This window comes from Trachypithecus francoisi, unplaced genomic scaffold (genome assembly GCF_009764315.1).
Source record: "Trachypithecus francoisi isolate TF-2019V2 unplaced genomic scaffold, Tfra_2.0 Lachesis_group13, whole genome shotgun sequence".
Classification (NCBI taxonomy): Eukaryota; Metazoa; Chordata; class Mammalia; order Primates; family Cercopithecidae; genus Trachypithecus; species Trachypithecus francoisi.
This window is the reverse complement of record NW_022681458.1, coordinates 33,543,747-33,570,268: the sequence shown is the minus strand read 5'-3', so window position 1 is coordinate 33,570,268 and position 26,522 is coordinate 33,543,747. Positions and strand designations below refer to the sequence as shown.

Below are 26,522 nucleotides of genomic sequence, written 5' to 3'. Positions count from 1 at the left end.
AAGCTCTTATGTACTAAAACAGTTTATCCAAAAAGGCCTTTCTAAGACACATTCTTTTCAAACTCAAAAGTCAAAGACAAAGGAAAAAGAATTCTAAAAACAGCAAGAGGAAAATACCAAGTCACATGAAGGAATCAGATTAAAGGCCGATTTCTCTGCAGAAATTTTACATTTCTGAGTGGGATAATAATATTCAAAGTGTTAAAAGGGGAAATAAATATGGCCTGCCAAGAATACTATACTCAGCAAAGCTATGCTTCTGAAATGAAAGAAAAATAAAGTAATTCCCAATCAGAAAGTGAGGAAATTCATCACCACTACACCAGTCCTATAAGAAATGTGTAAGAGGATCCTACATCTTGAAGTGACAGGATGATACCTGCTGTATCATTAAAATATACAAATTATAAATCTCACTGGTAAAGTAAACATGCAGTTGAAAAAAAATAAGGAACTGAATGTTATCACTACAGAAAACCAAATTAGCAAACAAAAATGACAGGAATAAGCCTTCACATATCAATAACAGTTTTGAATATAAATTTTAAATTCCCCAATTAAGAGATATAAACTGGCTAAGTTAGATTTTAAAAAGCCAACCTGTGTATTTCCTCCAAAAAACTCACATCACCTGTAAAGACATATGTAGCCTGAATATAAAAGGATGGGGGTAAAAAGTCCACACAAGTGGAAACCAAAAGTATGCAGGAATAGCTACACTTATATCAGAAAAAATAGGCTTTAAGTTGAAAACCATAAAAAGAGAGCAAGAAGGTCATTATATGATAGAGGGATCAATTCAGCTGGAGGACGTAAAATGATAAATATATAACACCCAATGCCAGAGCATGAGATATATAAAACGAACATTAGAGCTGAAGGAAGAGATAGACCCCAATATAATAATAGCTGGGGACTTCAAAACTCCACTTCCAGCATTTGACAGATCATCTAGACAGAAAAATCAATGAACATCGGACTTAAGATGATCTGTAGACCAACTGAACCTAACAGTTTCAGAGCATTTCATCCAAAAGCTGCAGATTCTGTTCTTCTCATCAGCACATAGAACTTTCTCCAGGATAGACCATATGTCCACAAAACGAGTCTCAACAAAGTTTTAAAACTCAAAATTATGTAACCTATCTTTCCAGACCACAATGGAATTAAACAGTAATAAGAGGAACTTCAGAAACTGTACAAATAAATGGAAATTCAGCATGCTCCTGAATGACTACTGGGTCAGTGAAAAAATTAAGAGGGAAATAAATTTATTGAAACAAATGAAAATGGAAACACAACATATAAAAACCTATGGGATACAGCAAAAACAGTGCTGAGAGGGAAGTTTGTAGCAATAAATTCCTGTATCAGGAACATGTAGCAAGATTTCAACTAAAAAATCTAACAATACACCTCAAGGAACTAGAAAAGAAGCCAAACCCAAAATTAGTAGAAAGAAACAAATAGTAAAAATCAGAGGAGAACTAAATAAAGTCTAAAAGAATCAATACAGGGCTGGGCATGGTGGCGCACACCTGTAATCTCATCACTTTGGGAGGCCAAGGTATGTGGATTCTTGAGCTCAGGATTTCGAGACCTGCTTGGGCAACATGGCAAAACCTCATTTCTACAAAAAAATACAAAAATTAGCATGGTGTGATGCAAGCCTGTAGACCCAGCTACTCAGGAGGCTGAGGTGGGAAGATCACTTGAGCCAAGAAACTGAGACGGCAGTGAGCCATGATTGTGCCACTGCACTGTAGCCTGGTCAACAGAGTGAGACCCTGTCTCAAAAAAAAAAAGAAAAGAAAAGTTGGTTTTTGAAGAGATAAACAAAATTGATAAGCCAAGAAAAAATGAGGGACAAGATCCAAATAAATGAAATTGAAAACTAAAAGGAGACACTACAGCTAATACCACAGAAGTATAGGGGATCATTAGGGACTATTATAAGCAATGATATGCCAACAAATTGAAAAACCTAGAGGAAATGGATAAATTTCTTGACATATATAACCTATCAAAATTGAATCAAGAAATGGAAAACCTGAACAGACCAATAATGAGTAATGATATTGAATCAGTAATAGTCTACCAATAAAGAAAAGCCCAGGACCAGATGGCTTTACTGCCTAATTCTACCAAACTTATAAAGAACAAACACCAGTTCTCCTTAAACTATTCCAAAAAATTGAGAGAATTTTTCCTAATTAATTCTCCAAGGCCATCATTGTTTTAATACCAAAACCAGACAAGGACACAACAAAAGAAAACTACAAACCACTGTACTTGTTGAACATAAATACAGAAATTCTCAACAAAACACTAGCAAACCTAATCCGACAACATATCAGAAAGATAATATACCATGATCATATGGGATTTATCCCAGGGATGCAAGTATGATTGTTGGACCATATTTGCATATGCTCATGGTGTGTTATTGCATGATATATGACAGCAGCAGCATGAAGGACAAAAGCCATATGATCACATCTGTAGACACAGGAAAAGCGTTTGATAAAATTCATCCTTTCTTGATAAAAAATAATCAGCAAATTAGGCATAAGAAGGAACATACCTCAACACAGTAAAGGCCATGTATGATAAACCCACAGCTAACATCATATTGAATGGTGAAAAGCTGAAAGGCTTTCCTCCGAGAACTGGAATGAGAGAAAGATGCCCACTTCTACCATTCTTATTCAGTATAGTGCTGGATGTCCTAGTCAAAGCAGTTAGTCAAGAGAAAGAAATAAAGGGCATCCCAACTGGAAAAGGAGGAATCAAATTGCCCTTGTTTGCAGATGAAATGATCTTACATATGGAAAAAACTAAAGACTCCACCAAAAAACTGTTAGAACTGATGAACAAATTCAGTAAAGTTGCAGAATACAAAATCAGCGTACAAAAGTCAGTAGCAATTCTTTCTTTTCTTTTTTTTTTTTGAGATGGAGTCTCGCTCTGTTGCCCAGGCTGGAGTGCAGTGGTGTGATCTCAGCTCACTGCAAGCTCCGCCTGCCGGGTTCATGCCATTCTCCTGCCTCAGCCTCCCAAGTAGCTGGGACTACAGGCGCCCACCACCATGCCCGGCTGATTTTTTGTATTTTTAGTAGAGACGGGTGTACTGGCTGAAAAAGAAATGAAGAAAGCAATTTCATTTACAATAGCCAAAAAATAAATAAATAACCAAGTAGGTGAAAGATCTCTACATTGAAAACTGCAAAACACTGATGAAAGAAATCAAGGAAGACAAATGGAAAGACATTCCACACTCATGGATTGGGAGAATTACTATTGTTAAAATGACCATACCACCCAAAACAATCTACAGATTCAATGCAATCTGTATCAAAATAAAATGATATTTGTAACAGAAATAGAAAAAAGAATCCTAAAATTCTTACGGAACCAAAAAGAGCAAAAAAGAACAAAAAGAGCCAAAGCATTCCTGAACTAAAAGAAAAACATGGGAGGCATCACACTACCTGACTTCAAAATATGCTACAGAGCTGTAGTAACCAAAACATAGTATTGATACAAAAACAGACACATAGACCAGTGGAACAGAATAAAGAACCCAGAATAAATCTACTTATTTACAGCAAATGTGCCAAGAACGTACATTGGGGAAAGGACACTCTCTTCAGTCAGTGGTATTGGGGAAGCTGGATATCTGTGTGCAGAGAATGAAACTAAATACCTATCTATCACCATACCCAAAATCCACGCCAAGTGGATTAAATACTTAAACATAAGACCCCAAACTCTAAAGACTACTAGAAGAAAACATGGGGGAAATGTTTCCTGATATTATACTGGGCAAAAAACTTCATGGCTAAGACTCCAAAAGCACAAGCAACAAAAAGAAAAATAGTTAAGTGGAAATACTAAATTAAAAAGCTTCTGAACAGCAAAAGAAACAACAGAGTGAAGAGACAACCTGGAGAATGGGAGGAATATTTACAAACTGTTCATCTGACAGAGGACTGATAAACAGGATATACAAGGAACTCAACCTAACAGGAAAAAAAATCCTATTAAAAATTGGGAAGAGGTCTAAATAGACATTTCTCAAAAGAAGACATATAAATGACCAAGAAATATATTTGAAAAGCTCAACATTACTAATTGTCAGATTAAAACCACAATGAAGTATCATTACATTAGAATGATTATTATCAAAAAGACAAAAAGTTACAAACATTGATGAGGATGCAGAAAAAGGTGAACTCTTTCTAACTCTTTGTGTTAGAATTTTCTCAACGTTGGTCAGAATGTACATGAATGCAGCCATTATGGAAAATAGTGTGGAGGTTTCTCAAAAAAACTAAAAGAACCACCATATGATCCAGCAATCCTACTACTGGGTATTTATTCTAAAGAAAGGAAACCAGTATTGCATCACTTCACGGTAGCTAAGATAGGGAATCAACCTATATATCCATCAACATATCAATGGATAAAAAAAAGTGCAGTATATATATACAGTGGCATACTATCGAGCCACTAAAAAGAATGAAAATTCATTATTTGTGGCCATATGGATGAACTTGGGGGACATTATGGGTTATGCAGAATAACTCAAACATGGAAAGATAAGTACCACATGTTCTCACTCATGTGAGAGCTAAAAATTTTTTGAGCTCATGGAAGTAGAGAGTAAAATTGTGAGTATTAGAGCCTGGGAAGGGAAAGTGAGATAGGGAGCATGGGGAGAGGTTGGTTAATGGATACAAACTTTTATCTAGGTTGATAGAATGAGTTCTGGTGTTCTGTAGCACCATAGGGTGAATATGGTTAAATACAACTTGTTGTGTATTTTCACAAAGCTAGAAGTGAGGATTCTGAATGTTCACAACCCAACAAAATAAGGTGGATATGCTAGTTACCATAATTTGATCATTATATACCGTATACACGTACCAGAATATCACTGTATCTCATAAATATGTACAATTATTTTATGTCAACTAAAAAGGGAAAAAAGAATTCTTTGCCTAAATCAATATCACAGACTTGTTTTCCTCTAAAAGTGTTAAGTTTTATGTTGAGTTTTATATTTAGATCTGTAATTCCCTCCTGAGTTTACTTTTGTATAAGGTATGAGGATGTGTCAAGATCCATTTTTTTAATATAGGAACATCCATTTGTCCAGACCATTTGTTTAAAAGACTAAATTGCCCTTGCTTTTTTTTCCAAAATTAATTGACCATATTTGTGTGTGTTTCTGGGATATCTTTCCATTGATGTTTGTGTCTGTTCTTTAGCCAATACCATGTTGCCTTGAGTTCTGTACTTTTATAGTAAGTCTTGAATTTGATAGTGTGAGTCCTCCAACTTTGTTCTTAAAATTGTTTTGGCTCTTCTGGTTCCTTTGCATTTTAATATATTTATAATATGCTTGTTGATGTCTACGGAAAGCATGCTAGAATTTTGGTTAGGACTGTGTTGTGTCTGTCGGTCAAATTGTGAAGAAGTCACATCTTAACAATATTTAGTTTTTGATTCCATGAACACAATATAATCTTAATTTATCTTTCAGCATATAGATACTGTACATATCTTCATTTCCTTATATAAATCCATGTTTTAATCTATTATATTTCTGCCGCAAAAACTCTTTTTTACATTTCTTAGAAAATAGATCTCCTGGCAATGAATTCCCTCTAGTTTTGTTTGAGAAAGTTTATTTCATCATCATATTTGAAAGATATTTTTGCTGGGTATAGAATTCTGGGTTTATCTTTTTTTATTTGAAGTGACAGACTTTAAAGATGTCACTTCAGGCCGAGGTGGGCGGATCACAAGGTGTGAAGTTCGAGACCATCCTGGCCAACATGGTGAAACCCCGTCTCTACTAAAAATACAAAAAATGAACTGGCATGGTGGCACATGCCTGTAGTCCCAGCCATTCGGGAGGCTGAGGCAGGAAAATTGCTTGAACCCGGGAGGCGGAGGTTGCAGTGAGCCCAGATCACACCACTGCACTCCAGCCTGGCAACAGAGTGAGACTCCATCTCAAGAAAAAAAAAGATGTCACTTCATTTTCTTATGATTTAAATGGTTTCTAACAAGAAATCTGTGTGTATATAATGCTCCTTTTCTCCCTCTGCCTCTGATTTTCAGCATTTCAAATACAATATGCTAGGGATTTTTCCCTCCCTTCCCTCCTTCCTCTCCCATCCCCACCATATTTATCTTAGTTATTGTTCTTCTGTCTGTGGCTTGGTGTCTGTCATTAATTTTAGAAAATTATCAGCTGGGTGTGGTGGCTCACACCTGCAATCCCAGCACTTTGGGAGGCCAAGGCAAGCAAATCGCAAGGTAAGGAGATCGAGAACATCCTGGCCAACGTGGTGAAACCCCATCTTTACTAAAATACAAAAAATTAGCTGGGCGTGGTGGCGTGTGCCAGTAATCCCAGCTACGCGGGAGGCTGAGGCAAGGGAATTGCTTGAACCTGGGAGGCAGAGGTTGCAGTGAGTCGAGATGGGGCCACTGCACTCCAGCTTGGTGACAAAGCAAGACTCTGTCTCAAGAAACAAAAAAGTTTCAGATATATTTTCTTCAAATATTTTTCCATCCTGTCCTCCCTCTTCTTCTGAGATTACAGTTATAAATATGTTAGGATGTTGGAGACTGTCACACAGCTTTTTGTTGTTCTGTCTTCAAGTTCACTGATTCTTTCCTCAGCTGTGTCAGTTTTACTTACGAGTACATCAGACATACTCTTTATTTCCATTTCCATTTGATTCCTTTTCATAACTTCCATGCCACTGCTGAAATAACCCATCTGATCTCACATGTTATCCACTGTTCCTATTAGAGCCTTTAGCATATTAGTCATACTTTAGCATATCAGTCATACTTACTTAAAATTTGTATCAAGGCCAGGTGCGGTGGCTCATGCCTGTAATCCCAGCACTTTGGGAGGCTGAGGCAGGAGGATAGCTTGAGTCCAGGAATTCAAGACCTGTTTGGAAAACATAGCAAGACACTGTCTCTACAAAAAATAATAAAATAAATTAGCTGGGCATGGTGGTGCCTGCCTGTGGTCCCAGCTACTTGGGAGGTTGAGATGGGAAGATCACTTGAGCCTGGGAGGTCAAGGCTGCAGTGAGCCCTCATTGTGCCACTGCACTCCAACCTGGGCAGCAGAGCAAGACCCCATCTCAAAAATAAAAATGAAAAATAGAAGCAAATGCTACTTTTTTTTTTTTTTTTTTTTTTGAGACGGAGTCTCACTCTGTCACCCAGGCTGGAGTGCAGTGACCGCATCTCAGCTCACTGCAAGCTCTGCCTCCCGGGTTTACGCCATTCTCCTGCCTCAGCCTCCCGAGTAAAATGCTACTTTTTTTTGACTCGATAGGCTACATGAGGATGAAGACATCAATGGAATTGCAGTATACTACCATTTGGAGTTAACTAAAAATAATAATAGCTAACACATCTTCAACATTCTAGGCATTATATTGTGTGCTTTACATATATTAACTCATTTGATCCTCACAAACTTTTTGTTTTGTTTTTTTTTTTGAAACGGAAACTCTATCACCCAGGCTGGAGTGCAGTGGCGCTATCTTGGCTCACTGCAACCTCTGCCTCCTGGGTTTAAGAAGTTTTCCTACCTCAGCTTCCCAAGTAGCTGGGATTACAAGCACCTGCCACCATCCCCAGCTAGTTTTTGTATTTTTAGTAGAGAGAGAGTTTCGCCATGTTGGCCAGGCTGGTCTCAAACTCCTGGCCTCAAGTGATCTGCCTGCCTCAGCCTCCCAAAGTGCTGGGAGCTGGGATTACAGGGGTGAGCCACCGCACCAGTCCTCACAAACCTTTTGAGGTAGAAAATATTACCATGTCTTTTTTACAGTCAGAAAATGAAGATTTAAGTAACAAGATTGTGGCCCTTGACCACACAGAGCTAAAAAAATAATTTACTGGTTTAGATTGAGTAACTTGCTAAAGAATAATTTTTAATTATTTTTAATCTGTGTTAGATTTTTTAAATAATTTTATTTTTAATCATGGTAAAAAAATAACAGAATTTACCATCTTAATCAGTTTTAAGTATACAGTTCAGTGGTGTTAAGTACATTCACATTGTGGTGCAGCAGATTTCCAGAACTTGTTCATCTTGCAAAACTGAAACTCTATACCCATTAAACAACAGCTCCCCATTTCCTCATTCCCCCAAGCCCCTGGCAGCCACCAATCTAAGTCCTATTTCTATGAATATCATTGACTTTAGATGCCTCATAAGAGAAATTATACAATATTTGTCTTTTTGAGACTAGCTTGTGTTAGCATAATGCCCTCAAGGTTCATCTGTGTTTTAGCATGCAGAGGGCCTTCCTAAGTCTGAATAATATTAACATTACATTGTATGTATATACCACATTTTGCTTACCACTCATCTGCTGATGGACATTTGGGCTGCTTCCACCTCTTGGCTATTGTGAATAATGCTGCAATGAACACAGGTGTTTAGATATCTCTTTGAGACCTTGCTTTCAATTCTTTTGGATATGTAGGAAAAAGTAGAATTGCTGGATCATAATAGTAAATTTTGTTTTTAATTTTTTGAGGAACCTCCATTCCATTTTCCATAGCAGCTGCACCATTTTACGTTCCCACCGACAGTATGCAAGAGTTCCAGTTTCCTCACATCCTCATCAACAACTGGTATTTTCTGCTGGTGGTGGTTTTTGATAGTAGCCATCCTAATGGTTGTGAGGTGATAACTAGTGGTTTTGATTTGCATTTCCCTAATGATTAGTGATGTTGAGCATCTTTTTTTTTTTTTTCCCTGAGATGGAGTCTTGCTCTGTTGTCCAGGCTAGAGTGCAGTGGTGCAATCTCGGCTTACTGCAACTTCTGCCTCCCGGGTTTAAGCGATTCTCCTGCCTCAGCCTCCCGAGTAGCTGGGACTGCAGGCACCCGCCACCATGCCCAGCTAATTTTTGTATTTTTAGTAGAGATGGCGTTTCACCATGTTGGCCAGGCTGGTCTTGAACTCGTGATCCACCCGCCTCGGCCTCCCAAAGTGCTGGGATTACAGGCATGAGCCACCACGCCCGGTCTATGTTGAGCATCTTTTTATAGGCCATTTATATATCTCTGGAGAAATCTATGTTCAAGTCCCTATGCCCATTTTTTAAATTGGGTTATCTTGCTGTTGAGTTCAAAAGTTTGTTATATATTCTAGATTTTTTTTTTTTTCCTTTATTTTGAGACAGCATCTTACTAGCTGTCTCCCAAGCTGTGGTATAGCAGCATGATCATGGCTCACTGCAGCCTTGACTTCCCGGCCTCCAACCTCAGCTTCCTGAGTAGCTGAGACTACAGGCACACACCACCTAACTAATTTTTAATTGAGAACAGGGTCTTGGTTTGTCGCCCAGGCTGGAATGCAGGTGGCAGGATCATGGCTCACTGCAACCTAAGACCTCCTGAGTTCAAGCAGTCCTCCCACCTCAGCTTCCTGAGCAGCTGGGACTACAGGCATGTGCCACCACACCTGGCTAGATTTTTAAAATATTTTTTGTAGAGACAAGGTCTCACTATATTGCCCAGGCTGGTCTTGAACACGAGTTCAAGAGATTCTCCCACCTCAGCCTCCCAAAGTGCTGGGATTATAGGCATGAGCCATACACCTTGCCTATTCTATATCTTAACCCCTTAGCAGATACATGATTTGCAGATATTTCTTCTCATTCTGTAGGTTGCCTTTTTACTATTTATTGTGTCTTTTGGTATGCAGAAGTTTTTTAGTTTGATATAGTCCTATTTGTCTATTTTGCTTTTGTTACCTCTGCTTTTGCTATTGTATTTAAGACATCACTGCGAAACCCAATGTCAGAGAGTGTTTTCTTGTAGAAGTTTTATAGTTTTAGGTCTTATGTTTAGGTCTTTGATCTATTTTGAGTTAATATTTGTGTATGACATAAGGTGAGGTCCAACCTCATTCTTTTGCAGTGGATATCCAGGTTTCCCAGCACCATTTATTGAAGAGACTGTTAGATTTTTTAAATGCCCTGAAATGATTAGTTTTTAAGATTTTCTATTTAAAGGATTATTACACATTGAAATTTAGCTTTAATGTTTTCTTAGTTGTTGATATGGATAGAAGTTCAAGTTTTGCAGGAATTATGCAGAATATCTTAAGAGTGAGGGGTGTAATTTTTAAGTGGTCATTTAGGTCTTATTTGTTTATGGAGTTGTTTGTTTTGAGATGGAGTCTTACTCTTGTCACTCAGGCTGGAGTGCAGTGGCGACTACAGCCTCTGCCTCCCAGGTTCAAGCGATGCCCGCATCTCAGCCTTCCAAGTAGCTGGGACTACAGGCACGCGCCGCTAATTTTTGTGTTTTTAGTAGAGAGGGGGTTCGCCATGTTGGCCAGGCTGATCTTGAACTCCTGACCTCAGGTGATCCCCGGCCCCCCCCCCCCCCCCCGCCTTGGCCTCCCAAAGTGCTGGGATTACAGGCGTGAGCTACAACACCTGGCCAGATTAAAATTTCTAATATAAGGTAATTTCCAAGTCATTCTGTGTATCTTTTCCAATTCTTAATATATACTAAAATGTTGGTTGCTGTGAGCTATTTCTTTAAGAAAGAAAAAAAAAAAAAGGCCGGGCGCGGTGGCTCAAGCCTGTAATCCCAGCACTTTGGGAGGCTGAGACGGGTGGATCACGAGGTCAGGAGATCGAGACCATCCTGGCCAACACGGTGAAACCCCGTCTCTACTAAAAAATACAAAAAACTAGCCGGGCGAAGTGGCGGGCGCCTGTGGTCCCAGCTACTCGGGAGGCTGAGGCAGGAGAATGGCGTAAACCCGGGAGGCGGAGCTTGCAGTGAGCTGAGGTCCAGCCACTGCACTCCAGCCTGGGCGACAGAGAGGGACTCCGTCTCAAAAAAAAAAAAAAAGGTAATCCAAAATAAATATGTGGAAATCATTTGCATTATTTTTCCCGTCCTCTTTTGCTTGTAGGGAAGCAGCTCGAGAGTGTCGTAGAAAGAAGAAAGAATATGTGAAATGTTTAGAAAACAGAGTGGCAGTGCTTGAAAATCAAAACAAGACATTGATTGAGGAGCTAAAAGCACTTAAGGACCTTTACTGCCACAAATCAGATTAATTTGGGATTTAAATTTTCACCTGTTAAGGTGGAAAATGGACTGGCTTGGCCACAACCTGAAAGACAAAATAAACATTTTATTTTCTAAACATTTCTTTTTTTCTATGCGCAAAACTGCCTGAAAGCAACTACAGAATTTCATTCATTTGTGCTTTTGCATTAAACTGTGAATGTTCCAACACCTGCCTCCACTTCTCCCCTCAAGAAATTTTCAACGCCAGGAATCATGAAGAGACTTCTGCTTTTCAACCCCCACCCTCCTCAAGAAGTAATAATTTGTTTACTTGTAAATTGATGGGAGAAATGAGGAAAAGAAAATCTTTTTTAAAATGATTTCAAGGTTTGTGCTGAGCTCCTTGATTGCCTTAGGGACAGAATTACCCCAGCCTCTTGAGCTGAAGTAATGTGTGGGCCGCATGCATAAAGTAAGTAAGGTGCAATGAAGAAGTGTTGATTGCCAAATTGACATGTTTTCACATTCTCATTGTGAATTATGTAAAATTGTTAAGAGACATACCCTCTAAAAAGAACTTTAGTATGGTATTGAAGGAATTAGAAATGAATTTGGAGTGCTTTCTATGTATGTTCTCTTCTTCAATACTGAAAATTTGTCCTTGGTTCTTAAAAGCATTCTGTACTAATACAGCTCTTCCATAGGGCAGTTGTTGCTTCTTAACTCAGTTCTGTATGTGTTCAACATTTTTGAATACATTAAAAGAAGTAACCAACTGAATGAAAAAGCATGGTATTTGAATTTTAAATCAAAGTAAATAAAAGTACAAAGCATATTTTAGTTAGTACTAAATTCTTAGTAAAATGCTGATCAGTAAACCAATCCCTTGAGTTATATAACAAGATTTTTAAATAAATGTTATTGTCCTCACCTTCAAAAATATTTATATTGTCACTCATTTACATAAAAAGATATTTCTAATTTACTGTTGCCCATTGCACTTACATTATACCACCACCAAGAAAGCCTTCAAGATGTCAAATAAAGCAGTGATATATATTTGTTTATGAAATGTTACATGTTGTAGAAAAATACTGATTTTAAATCTTTTCCATATTAACAATTTAACAGAGAATCTCTACTGAATTTTTTAAATGAAAGAAGTTGTAAGGATATAAAAAGTACAGTGTTAGATGTGCACAAGGAAAGTTATTTTCAGACATACTTGAATGACTGCTGTACTGCAATATTTGGATTGTCATTCTTACAAAACATTTTTTGTTCTCGTAAAAAGAGTAGTTATTAGTTCTGCTTTAGCTTTCCAATATGCTGTATAGCCTTTGTCATTTTATAATTTTAATTCCTGATTAAAAGTCTGTATTTGTGTATATCATACATTGTTTTCAATACCACTTTTAATTATTACTCATTTTATTCACTAAGCTTGATAAATCTAACAGTTACTCTTTAAAAAAAAAAAAAAAGACTAAGGTGGATTTTAAAAATTGGAAACTGACATAATATTAGATTATAATTTCTCATTTGGGGCCGGGCGCAGTGGCTCACGCCTGTAATCCCAGCACTTTGGGAGGCCGAGGTGGGTGGATCACCTGAGGTTAGGAGTTCAAGACCAGCCCAGCCAACATGGTGAAACCCCATCTCTACTAAAAACAAAAATTAGCCGGGCCTGATGGCGGTCGCCTGTAATCCCAGCTACTCGGGAGGTTGAGGCAGCAGAGTCGCTTGAACCTGGGAGGCAGAGGTTGCAGTGAGCCGAGATAGCACCATTGCACTCCAGCCTGGGTGACAAGAGTGAGACTCTGTCTCAAAAAATAAAAATAAATTTCTCATTTGGGAAGGAAATTCCTTTTAAAAAAGAGTTGAGACACTTAGAAAACTAATGTTTTTTATTTAGTCAAGAGTTATTTAAGAAAGTCAAGCTTGTTTAACAACAAAATATGAAGATTTAAGTGTTAATTGCTGGATCCATTTTAAAAAGTAAGATTTTAATTACATTTGTAAATGGTATATTTTTGTTTGTAACAAACCATTGTCTTTTTTCAAGGATGAACAGAGTTTATGAAGGAGCATCATTCTAAGAATTGAGTGATGTAGTCTTTATGTTTGGACAGTTCACCAGATTCTCAAGAAGGCTTTCAAACAACTATAAAGTTTGATGTTTGTCCTGCTGAGCTAATGGGGAAAGTTATAGCATAAAAATTGTGTAACAGCATAGATATGTCATTTTTAAAAACTGGTTTAACAGAAATCAAGCAAAGTCACAATGTGTTCACAAGTTGGAATTATTTATTGAGTCAAAATGTCGAATTGAACATTTTGAATGTCATAAGTGTTATAAATGAAAAATTGCCTGATGTTTAGCAGTTTGTATTCTCTAAAGTTTTTCAAAAGTTGAGGCTTTCTACTTAGTGGGAAGTTGGTGGCCCTCTTAGTCCCTGATAAATCAAGGCAATCACATTCATGTGAGCTGGATGAATTTATAAGTTATAAAGACCTTGTCCTTCATACCTTGAGGATGATTGCACTGGTTTTGAAGTCAGTTACTTAATGGTGAGGTGAGAAATGTATCCTGTTGCTAAATCTGTTTTAGACCTTTGGTGAGACTTGAAGATTTTGGTTTATAAAGATAAAAATCAAGCATCTTTTGTGCAGATTTTTTCTTTTTTTAATGCAAGAATGGTGGGGAGGTTTGTTTTTAAGCATGAAACTTTGAGAATCTTTATTAAGAAAATGACATAATTTTTAAAAACCTTGTAGCCAAGAACATATGTGGCCACATTACCAGTAATAAAATGTTTTTCTCTTTATATTGGCCAAAAGGGAATAAAAATGTCATCATAGGAATTTGTATATATGCTACTGATTTGCCTAGAAAATAGCAAGTTTCGTATTGCTCACTTTGCAAATATAGGGCCATGTGGCACTTTTATCTATAGGACAGATTAACTCTAATAAAAATGAAGTGGGGAGGGGTTTATTTTTGATATATTACTCTTACGAGTTTTCAAGCTTTGATAGTGTTTAACTGAAAAGTGGCTTAGAAAGGGCTAGATCCAGTGTGTTCATTATTAAATAATTGCTATCAGATACAATTTTAAGTTCATTATTTTTCAAACTCAAGTACCATATTGGCAACCATAATATTGTCATAGGTGCTCTCTTCATTTAGATATTATTGGGGGGGGTGGCATTTGTATATGTGTACATATATATATATATATATATATACAGTATATAATCTAAAGCTCTGAGAGCTCTTAAGTCAGGAATGCTGAGTATTATAGTATATTGAGGTCAGATGAAATTTTACATTTTTGTGTGTTCTGTTGCATCCCTTCTGGTAGTTCCTATGACTGCATTACTCCAGCACTCAACAATTGATTTTATCTTCTAATTTTCTTCCAAGTATTTTATTTTTTATTAGTTTTCTTTGGCTTGATACTTTTAAATATGTTACTAGTCACTTGAAAGCATCTCCCCCAAAAGTATTTGGTTTTTATGATTTGTCTGTGGCAGCTATAACAGTGGTAAGAACATTTTGAAGATAGCTTTTTAAAGGAACCACTGATTTTTTCAAAAATCATCCTGGGGGAGGAATTTTGGCGTCTCATTTGAGCAGGGATTTTGTCAGAAAATGTGTTTTGACGATAGGTCAGCAGCAGTGCTAGTCTCTGAAAGCACAATACCAGTCAGGCAGCCTATTCCATCAGATGTCATCTGGCTGAAGTTTGTCTCTCAGGACAAATCCCTACTATCATTTTGACCTTTTGGAGTGATATGTGGAATCATACAAAGGCTTAGGAGGAAATACGTTTGTTTAAACCATGATGCTTTTACTTACCTGAAGTGACTTCAATCTAGATTTCTTTTCATATTTAATAAGTTTTTAATTCTATGATCAGCTATAGTCAGCTGTTACCAGAAATTGGTCTCTGTTTATTTTGAAGATCACGGTTGCTTCATTTTGCAGGATTAAATAGGGCTAATATATCTTATAGTTAAGATCTTGAATTAAAGTGGGTTTTAGAATAGTGTTACATACCTTTTCAGTTATTTTCAAGAGGCTTTATTTTTGTTGCCTTTGTAGCCCTGAAAGCTATTGGTATATTTTTACCCCCATGGACCTAATAGAAAAGTTGTATATTTATTTGGAATATATTTACATTCTGTCCTTTGTAAATGTCTGGTGTAACTTGCACTTTTTAAAATGACCCAGTTTGGGTATTAGCAACTTAAGAAATTCCCTCATCAAGTAATTCTCAACTTTTTAGTCTTTCTCCTCTCTTCAAATCATGTGACTTTTTAAATGGAAGTTTTTCATTAATTAAAATATTTTAGCACCTAAAAGCTAGCCTTAAAAACAGCTGTAAAAGAACATCAGGAAATTAGATATGACTAGCCCAGTTAATTAAAAGACGGGCTCAAACCTTGTTTTATTCTTTTTCATCTTGGATAAAGATTGAAGGGAAAATAACTCAAGTGAATAATATTTATTTTCAATTTTTAATGAGACTTTATCCTCATCACAACATTAATACTGTACATAGTATGCCAAAATGTCCACTAATTTGTCTAGAATAGTACAAGACTTTTTAGAGCAATTGTCTTCACAGAGACCACATGTAATCATTTTACTGAATTATTTTCATTTTTAATGGCTTTGTTAACATCAGAGAAATGCTACCTAAATTTGACTGATTGCAGATGAGGAAGGAGAAAGTAAAGTGTGCATAGTAAGCCTGTAGGTGAAGAGTTGTGAGATAAATTTGTTCACTCAGTTGTACAAAGCACAACTAGAACTTTTTGTTGGGTGGCTTACATACATCTTGAATATTCTTAATGTAATAATGTTGACTATTAAGTTGACTACACAGTCACTGTATGTACTAGGAACTGGTTTCCTTGACATTGTAGAATCAATGGCTAGGAGAGGCATTAATCTTTGAGGGGCTGAACATATCATGAAGCTGAGTCAGTATGGAAAATTTTCAAATAAACAGGGTGCTGAAGTTCCATCTGTCTCATCTGCTTATGATAAGTTCTTATTGATTAGTGAATGTAGCTTAAGCCTTTGTATGTGTCCTCAGGGGGCAGACCGACTTTAAGAGGGACCAGATAACGTTTGAATGGAGGGATTATATTTCAGGTGTTTTAGCTTGAAATTTATTTTTTAAAAAAAGAAAAATTTTAAAAATATATAAATAAAATAGAACAAAGCCGGTGATGCAAGTTGATATTATAAACAGGCAGTTTTGGCACAGAAAGAAAATACTGACCTGTCTGCATTCTGGTACGGTGGGTGCAGGTCCCAGCTGGGTATGACATGATACATTTTTAATTATTCTCACCAGCAAGTAAAAGGAAAATGAACAATCTTCTGGAAATGTCTTTGAAAATTATCAAAGAGTAGGAAATTCACATTTGACCTAACATTACTTGCCTATAGAAGTATGGCATTTCCAAGTTTTTGTCTGAGAAGCATCTCAGAGATGTGAGAGTAAATCTGAGATAGTTTAAAAATTGGTAGGAAAGGAAGAAAATCTCTGCAAATAATGATTTTATGTTTGTTGGCCAAGTGAAATGATCTATCATTGTGTTTGGGAGGTTTTATTTTCTTATGTTTTTAAAATTAAATTGGTAAATGCTTTATAGATGTATTTTTATCCAAGTGCCACTCCAATTTGTGTATGTAATAAAATTATTTATATTAAAAGTGGGAAATAATTTGTCAACATTTTTTTGAGTATAGATTTATTAGGGGTGGCAAAGAAGAGTGCTAGTTAGCAGTTTTCCATGTAAAGTTGTCCTTGACTGATTTGTCCACGTCAGTTGTAACTCCCCCACTCCCTACAAAAGGAATTATTTCTAACCCAGATGTATCACTTGAAACTTTTTAAAAGCAAAATAATCAGGGAAGTTCCTAGAAAGGTGTTTGGCTTTTTGGTTTTTCCTTGAGGACTGGGGTAACGACTTTCCCCAAAACTGTCAGCACAAAACAGGGTATTGATTTTTAACTCTGATGTTTCTATTGGAGTTGAATAATAAATAAATAATGAGGGAAATAAATTTCTAATAAAATTCCCTACATTCTAGAAACATCCCTGTTTTAATTTTTTTACCTAAATCTTTTTGTGCTTTATGTGTAAAGAAAAAAATGTACTGAGTTACAATGCATTTTATTAACACTATGTACATAATAGCTGCTTTGTGTTCAGAATGGTAGCAGTTGCTTTGTATATTAAAGTGATCCTTGTGAATTTGTGAAATATTGTCATAAAGTGCTTTTTCTTACTGTAATCTTTGTGGTATCAACTGTCATAATGCTCTTTTTACACAAACATTTATGTGCAGTCACATAAACATGCTTTTAAAAACTCTGTAAGTCTCTTCTTTGGGAATGGGATCTCTTGATATTTTGTTGGGTTTTTTTGCTAGTAGAGTGAAGCCATATTTTATTGGACTTAAAGTTACAATATATTACAAGCTTGTGACAGAAGGCAACAAAACTAATTCAGACAACAAGAACATATCTTCAGTTATTGGATCCCTAATTTTCAGGACAAAACCTGTTTTTCAATAAGATTGAACAGTGCCTATTTGTGGATTTGGAGATGTTACCGTCAAGATGACCAATGGAGACATATGACCAGCTGTCTCTGATGTCATAAAACACATGTGTTCACTGAAAGGACAATAAGAATATATACCTTCTCAGGTCCCCTTGCAATTCTAAAACCTGATCATATAAATTGGAAGGAAAGGGGAAGGGATATGGTTAATCTCTGCTTAAGATGTAAGAATAAAAAGACTATTAACTTCTGAAATAAGTTCTGAGACATCTGAAAATAAGCAGCTGCATATTCGTATGTTTCTTCACTGTCAAGATGTGTTCAAGCCTGCTACACCTGCCATTGTATTGGAAGGATTAATTTCATTTATTTTCTACAACGTTTACATAATTTATTGCACAAAATGAGACATTTTTGAGAGTGGTATTAATTACATGGGGGACAATAGGCATGAACCAGGGTTGGTCTGAGCATATCAGAATCTGAGGTCACCCTGCCATGTTCAGGTGCTTGGACCTTCAGGAAAAGATTGCCCATCTTCATTGTCATTTGACCAAGCACTGAAATGACAGGACCACATCCTTGAGAAGTCACATCCAAAGAGAAAATTCTGATCCATTTCTAGTTTTAGTGCTTCTCCACTGAAGATTTAACATATGTCTTTTACACTCTGGTTACAAAACACAGGCCCAAGATAAAACTCTTAACTTCTCCCCCAAATCTTCCTTCAGCTGGTTTTTCCATCCCCTAAGTGGTGCCACTATCCACCTGTTAAATTGTTTAGGGGAAACCTAGAAAAGCGCTGCCTTAATCAGTGTTATCCTCCCTCTTAACTGTGCATTCTGATTTCTCCACATCTTAAGTGCGCTGACCAAACCGGACGAGAATTCTAACGGGCCTGACACCAAATGGAAAGGAAGGATAATGTCCAGGATTCGAATGCTATCCTTGCTTTTAATTAAGATGCAAGTGAACGATTAAGTGGTAGTACATCCACAATGGTGTGCAACCACCACTTCTATCTAGCTCCAAAACATTCTCATCACTCCAAAATAAAGCCCGTTACTCTCCATTTTCTCCTCCCCACTTGTCCCTGGCAACCACCAATCTGCTTCCTATTTCTATGGATTTACATCCAGGTATTTCATGTGAGAATCATACAATATGTGTATTACTTTTTTGGTCTAGCTTCTTTAACGTGTTGTTGAGGTTGATCCATTGTAGCATGTTTGCAGTACTTCATTCCTTTTTATAGCTAAGTATACTTTTTATAGTAAGTATACCATTGTGGATATATACCGTAAGTTTATTGATTCATCCAGTTGAGTTGTTTCTATCGTTTAATGTTCATAGTGCTGTTATGAATGTTCCTGTACAAGTATTTGAGTTCCTGTTTTCAATTATTTGGGGTATATACCTGGGAGTGGAGTTGCTGGGTCGTACTGAAATTGTACATTTAACTTTTTGAGGAACTGTCAAACTTTCCCTCAGCCGCTGTACCATTTTACCTTCCACCATTGATGTATGAGGGTTCCAATTTCTCCACACCTTCACCAACACTTATTTTGCCATTTAAAAAATTATAGCCATCCTCATGGGTGTGGTCTCTCATTGTGGTTTTGATTTGCATTTCCCTGATTACTAATGATGTAGAGCATCTTTTCTTGTGTTTGGCCACCTGTGTATCTTCTTTGGAGAAATGTCTGTTCAAGTCCTTTGTTCACTGAAATTTTATTGTTGGGTTCTGAGTTCCTTATATATTCTGGGTACTAGGCCCTTATAATTTTCACCTATAAATTTTTGCTTTATAATGTCCTCATTATTTTCAAACTTCAACAAATATGTACACTTGTAAAAAAAAAATGGAACATGCAAAAGGGCAAACTGTAAGCAGTTTCTGTGTTGTTTTTCATGACAGTCTGTGCATATATACACAAATATAATGTATGTTCTCTCCTCCTCCCTCTCCCTTTCTTATACAAAAGGTAGCTACAAACAGTGTTTATAAACAGCTGCCATTGTACAGATATAGTTTAACCAGTACCCTCTTTTGGGGACATTTGGCTGTATGACATTTTTTACTGTTACAGATATACACAGGTTGGTAACTAGGTCTACACAAGTTATATCTCCAGGATACTGAGAAGTAAAAGTTATTTCTGAATTATGGTTTTCTTCATATTTGGATATTGTTTCCTAATTATTATTAGGTATCTGCTAAGCAATTTTTATTAAGTTATGTTGATTACTATTTTTATGTCAAACTTTACAGTCTAGGCATTTTTTTCTGGAATTAAAATTAGAAGTGGCACAGACTTTAATAAGGCTTTCCTTTTCTCATCTCTGTTAATACTGTTTTCTTTCTAATCTCATCCTCAGAAATAATTGTTCTTAGCAAAGAAACAAGTTTTCAATATGCCATCTTTTCTAGTGTTACTAAATGTTTAACTCCTCTCTGGTTGTAGAAGGAAAGGTGTAACATGATTTTAGAGCAGAAAGAGCTAACAATTAAATCTTCAAGTTGGGCCTTGTGCAGTGGCTCACACCTGTAATCCTAGCACTTGGGGAGGCCAAGGCAGAGGCGAGCAGATCACCTGAGGTTAGGAGTTTGAGACCAGGCTGACCAACATGGTAAAACCCCATCTCTACTAAAAAATACAAAAATTAGCCAGGCATGGTGGCAGGCGCCTGTAATCCCAGCTACTTGGGAAGTTGAGGCAGGAGAATCGGTTAAATCCAGGAGGCAGAGGTTGCAGTGAGCCGAGATTGTGCCATTGCACTCCAGCCTGGGCGACAGAGCAAGGCTCCCATCTCAAAAAAAAAAAAAAAATCTTCACGTTTTAAGGTAAAACAGAACTAAGGACTATCTGGTGTCATGCTGTTTATGGCAGTGCTAAGACAATAAAAGTCTCCAGTTTCCCAGAGCAGGGTTCTCTATACTCACTACATTCGTGTTAAAAGACCTTGAGAAAGCTACTTCTCTCTAGAGAGACATTCTGGGGAGCAGTGAGGTTGTGACTGTTTGTCTAACACTAACACAAATTACAAGTCTGTTTTACCAACTAGGTGGTCCTAGGTATAGTGAAGTCCTATACCTAGGGCCACTTAACAGTACTGGGGTACATTATATAGTGATTTTTTTTAAGTATTTTAAAATTTTATTTTTGTTCATTTTTAAAGAATTGGCAGCAAATGCTTCCCATAAACAGCAATTAAATGGTATTATTATTGGAGGTGAATCTTTTACATTATGGTAATTTTGTTATTCAGAGTATGCCTCAATACTTTAATATTCCTGCGAATTTATTTCTCCTATACCTTGGGCAAGGAGAAATAAAGCACATAAATTAGGTATATGGTAACTCATCTGTAAAGGAATGTGTATTTTTCATGAGTCAGTGTGAACTCCCTTTATGAACAGGGCACCATGTTACCACCTGAAATACAGAATATAAGGTCGGGCATGGTGGCTCACACCTGTAATCCCTGCACTTTGGGAGGCTGAGGTGGGTGGATCACGAGGTCAAGAGTTCGAGACCAGTCTGGCCAATATAATTAAAACCCCATCTCTACTAAAAATACAAAAAATTAGCCGGGCATGGTGGCGGGCACCTGTAATCCCAGCTACTCAGGAGGCTGAGGCAGAAGAATTGCCTGAACCCAGGAGGCAGAGGCTGCAGTGAGCCAAGATCACGCCACTGCACTCCACTCCAGCCTGGGTAACAAGCAAAACTCCATCTCAAAAAAAAAAAAAAAAAAAAGATATATGGACATGTCCTATCATCCTTGCTTTCTAGGAGCATAAATTGTATTTGCTAAGATAAAACATTCCAAATAATGTTATCCTGCCCTGAGTTTGCAATCTAGTGTTCAGTTAACAGATAAAAGCATTTTGATAACTACTATTTAAAGATGGTATCCAGGCCATCTACCATGAACTAAAGCAAGCTACCCTTTCAGTGATAATCTACTTGGAAAATAGCATTCTTTATAGTGGGGTTCCAAGAACCTTGTATCATACATACATTTTAACACAGCATCTTGGCAGCAGTATTTGGTATTAATTGGGGGAAAAGTTAGTGATACCCACTGGATTATTTAAATGCATAACTGTTTAAAGAAATTGGGGTTGGCCGGGCGCGGTGGCTCAAGCCTGTAATCCCAGCACTTTGGGAGGCCGAGACGGGCGGATCACGAGGTCAGGAGATCGAGACCATCCTGGCTAACACGGTGAAACCCCGTCTCTACTAAAAAATACAAAAAACTAGCCGGGCGAGGTGGCGGGCGCCTGTAGTCCCAGCTACTCGGGAGGCTGAGGCAGGAGAATGGCGTAAACCCGGGAGGCGGAGCTTGCAGTGAGCTGAGATCCGGCCACTGCACTCCAGCCCGGGCGGCAGAGCGAGACTCCGTCTCAAAAAAAAAAAAAAAAAAAAAAAGAAATTGGGCAATGTGAGTGAGAATCAAGACTTAGTAAAATAGGTTTGGATTAGGTTTCTATCTTTAACTTGAGGACAAAACAAGCACACTTAAAATGTGCATTTATGGGATAAAATATTTAAGTAAAAAATACATCCCAACTTCACTGACATTGGTAGTGGACACTGTGGTGTGCTGCTCAGATACGCTCTCGCTCGCTCTGTCACACACACACACCTGAAACACTCATTTCCCCAGCTTCCGGGAATGTTGATGGCTGATGGCTCCCAACAGACTCCCTTCTCCAGTATTGTCTTCAGCTTCAGGTTATGACCCTTGTATCCACCAGTCCACGCAGGGTCATAAAGGACCATCACCTGCTTCAGTTATGGCTTAACTGCAGGACCATCTCAACTCTAAAGAATTAGCTGAGGACTTTCCTGACTACATCCCAGCCCAATTTCTTCCTCTTTCCCAGTCTGTCTGCTTTCCAAGGTCAGAATATTGATCTTGGAAAAAGCATTCCCATTTAAACTTTTCACACCCTAATCTCAATCTTTGAGTCTTATTTCCCCAAGGAACCTGTCCTGCAACAACATTCTAAGCCCCAAGCCAAGAAAATCACTTGATTTTTCACTTGGACAACCTAACTATTTATGATGATTTTTGTTTTTTCTTTCCTCTGCTTCTAATTTGTAGGTCAAAGGAAAAAAGCTGCCTTCAAATTTTTCCGATTCTTAATGTTTTATGAAAATGGAAAACAACCCAATAATAGCTTACCTCATTTGGTAGATCACCCAGGCATATTATTGAAGTTCCCACCTCTAACCCACCCTGCCCATCCATGTTAACACCCATCTCCAAAGTTATGGATCTTAAAGAAACTGAACTCTAACTAATATATGCATTTCCAATAACATACCTAAGTGGGACTGGCTTGTCATTACAGTGTTGGTGATACTGCCAGGCTTTGTTTTAAACAATCTTTCATATTCATGGTGCAGCACTGACATTTTATGGATTCAGTAAGCAATGGATATTTCCATTTCATGTGTATTAGACTTGTGTTGAACTAGTACATCACAGAATGCTCACAACTTTTAATCCATCTTTATTAAAGTGAAACTGCTATTTCAATATATGTAGAAAATGACATACTGAATATTTTCACCTCTGGGATCAAAAGGAAGAGAACGTCCTGTTTTTAAGATTTTATAAAAGAAATCTTATCTCTAGTACCAAATACCATATTGAGATTATATTCTTGCAGTCTAAAGTTAAGCTATTGTTTAAACGTTTGCATTGTAAAAAGAAAAGTTCATGTGTGTGTGAGATGTCAAAGTGTTATCAAAGATAATCAAACAGTATAACAATCATTTAACCCAAAGTCAATGTCCTTTAAATGGAATATATCTTTTTCATTATTTGGTTATGAAATATACAGAAGGTATTCGGGAAGCAACAATGGAAGAGGCAGAAGCATTCTTGGCCCTCAAGAAGCTTACACTCTATGGGGCAATACTAACGTTGAATGAGCAATTACAAGTACAATACAAAAGGAGCTTACATATGGGAAGCTAACCTCTCAGGGAGGGATGAGATTTAAAACTTCTAATGTCATCCTATGCATTGTTAAGGAAGCAAGGAAAGCTCGGGAAAGAATTGCATTAAGACATTTGAGCAAGGGTAAAGCAGAAGGGGAAAACCTCAGCTTTTGACTTGAAATAGACAACCTATTCAAGATTTCAGGTGCTTTTTTTTTTTTTTGAGACGGAGTCTTGCTCTTGTCCCCCAGGCTGGAGTACAATGGTGCGATCTCAGCTCACTGCAACCTCTGCCTCCCAGGTCCAAGTGATTCTCCTGCCTCAGCCTCCCAAGTAGCTGGGATTACAGGCGCCTGCCACCACGCCCGGCTAATTTTTGTATTTTTAGTAGAGATGGGGTTTCACCATGTTAGCCAGGCTGTTTTTGAACTCCTGACCTCAAGTGATCTGCCTGCCTCAGCCTCCCAAAGTGGTGGGATTACAGGCATGAGCCACCGCACCCAGCCAGATTTCAGGTGCTTTCAAAAAGTAACTGAAATTTCATTTTTATTTAATTCCTTTATTAACATATATAAACCTGAAATTAAGGCAAAAAGTATGATATGAGACTCAAAAAACCTCATATCCTACTCAACCAACTAAAAGTTTTTAGGACTTAAACAGGGCAAAAGGTTTCAATAGCACTAACAGCTCAAGGAATGTATGTTAAACCTTTTGTTTTACATTCGGAAAATCAGAAAACTTGGCTAAACATTGTATGTATCAGAAGGTTTTAAAAATAATTTGTAAGATTTAATCTTACCAAAGAAAGCTGGCTCATTTAAAGACACCTTTATACCAGCCTTCATGTCATCAGTGGAAACTGTTTATTAAGAGGGAGTAGTATGAGATACAGAAATAGCATAAACCAAAATCTCACACTTAATCCTTTAATGTTAACTGGATTTCAGAGTGAGTAAAGTATGACTAAAACTCATAGCAATGAGACAAAGCACTGCTTTGTTTTAAAACTGCACATGTGCTTTCTCCCCTGAGAACCTTTGGTTTAGACTTTTTGTACAGTAAGACATTTCATTAAATATGGTTAGATTTGCAGTCTAAGACCTTAAGTGACACACTCAATGACAGCATTCTTATAAATTATAGCCAATTATAAGTCCTCCTTCTGGTTGCTCTTCTGTGCTTCGTAAATATGTACATCTTTTTCAGGATCATAGTGAACCCTTCTCACAGTAAATTGCCTCTCCAGCATTGCTAAGAAGTTGTTATCCCGTTCATAGCGAATTCGGCATGCTAAAAGAATCACAGGGTGATTGCTACAGAGATGCTCCAGTGTTTGAAGAAGATCTGTGAATGTCTCTTCTAAATATATGATATCAGCTCCAAGTATCAGGTCAAATTCTCCAGGAGAAAAACTCCCCAAATTCTGTCCCCAAGTCAGCTCCTTAACAACAGTTTTGGATTGGATATGAGGAGGTAAGTTGGCTTGAACATTTGATTTAAGAAATTCTAATGCTACTTTTCGATCCGTGATAGTCACATGAGCACCTACAATGTGGGACAAAGAAAAAGTGATGTGCACATCAGTACAGCTCTGTTAGGTAGAGAGGGGGTCAAGTTAAATGTAGAGTGTCTCTTAAATATTGCATCTGATACACAGAATATCAATCATGCCTTTCATGGACAGCTGCAATAGAAAAATGACTCCTAACTCCTTTTGCACTAATTACTGGTAAAAGTGACTCTGGATTTGCCTCTATGACATACCTGCTATTTGCTAAAATTGTGCCTCTAAATTGCAGAACTGGCTGGGCACGGTGGCTCATGCCTTTAATCCCAGCACTTTGGGAGGCCAAGGTGGGCAGATCACCTGAGGTCAGGAGTTGGAGATCAGCCTGGCCAACATGGCTAACTAAAAATACAAAACTAGCCAGGCATGGTGGCAGGTACCTGTAATCCCAGCTACTCGGGAGGCTGAGGCAAGGGAATCGCTTGAACCTGGGAGGCGGAGGTTGCAGAGCTGAGATCTCGCCACTGCACTCCAGCCTAGGCGACAAGAACAAAACTCCGTCTCAAAAAAAAAAAAAAAAGCAGAATTAAGCAGTGACACAGCTGATGCTTCTGAATTCTGCCAACAGAGCTGGCCCATACTTTATTCATTAGGTCATTATCTTTTTTTTTTTTTTTTTTTTTTTTGAGACAGCGTCTTGCTCTGTCGCCCAGGCTGGAGTGCAGTGGCGCGATCTCAGCTCACAAGCTCTGCCTCCCGGGTTCACGCCATTCTCCTGCCTCAGCCTCCCGAGTAGCTGGGACTACAGGCGCCTGCCACCATGCCTGGCTAATTTTTTGTATTTTTAGTCGAGACAGGGTTTCACCATGTTAGCCAGGATGGTCTCCATCTCCTGACCTTGTGATCCGCCCGCCTTGGCCTCCCAAAGGTCATTATCTTTAAGTCAGTTGGCCGCAGGGTAAAATGGAATCCAAGAATGAAAAATCTGGGAGCAGGCCAGGTATGGTGGCTCATGCCTATAATCTCAGCACTTAGGGAGGCTGAGGTGGGACAAGCTCTTGAGCCCAGGAGTTCAAGACCAGCCTGGGTAACACAGGGGACTCCATCTCTACAAATAATTTTTGTTTTTAATTAAGCACAGTGCACACCTGTGGTCCTAGCTACTCAGGAGGCATGGGTGGGATATCATGTGAGCGGGGAAGGTCGAGGCTGCAGTGAACTCTTATTATGCCAATACACTCCAGCCTGGGCAACAGAGCAACACCCGGTCTCAAAAAAAAAAAAAAAAAAAAAAAAATCTGGGAGCAGACTGTTACTGCAAAGAGGACAAGATACCAAAAACAGGGAAAGGCTGTTTTGTAAGGTTACAGTTTT

General features: G+C 37.8%; 2 protein-coding genes across 24 annotated transcripts in view; one reads left to right on the top strand and one right to left on the bottom strand.

Moving 5' to 3' along the window:
* The window catches only part of CREB1 (cAMP responsive element binding protein 1), a 75,836-nt gene extending 58,350 nt beyond the window's left edge, over positions 1-17,486 (top strand). For 8 of the 11 annotated variants that reach the window (XR_004441604.1, XR_004441603.1, XR_004441605.1 and 5 more), the window contains one exon: positions 10,991-17,486. Coding sequence is in view for 5 of the 11 variants with exons in the window: in XM_033230509.1 (XP_033086400.1) it covers positions 10,991-11,135 (145 nt within the window). In the remaining 6 variants the exon portion in view is untranslated. The remainder of the gene's footprint in view (positions 1-10,990) is intronic. The other 3 variants (XR_004441600.1, XR_004441602.1, XR_004441601.1) reach the window with 1 other exon arrangement.
* METTL21A (methyltransferase like 21A) overlaps positions 1-26,522 on the bottom strand; it is a 58,220-nt gene that overhangs the window by 19,290 nt on the left and 12,408 nt on the right. For 5 of the 13 annotated variants that reach the window (XM_033230514.1, XM_033230516.1, XM_033230515.1 and 2 more), the window contains exon 4: positions 23,190-25,186. The exons of 4 other annotated variants lie outside the window; for them this stretch is intronic. In XM_033230514.1, the coding sequence (XP_033086405.1) occupies positions 24,789-25,186 (398 nt within the window). In that variant the 3' untranslated portion in view covers positions 23,190-24,788. Of the gene's footprint in view, positions 1-6,878; positions 6,980-16,727; positions 18,239-23,189; positions 25,187-26,522 lie in introns of those variants that run through there. 4 more of the 13 variants (XM_033230522.1, XM_033230521.1, XM_033230518.1 and 1 more) reach the window with 3 other exon arrangements.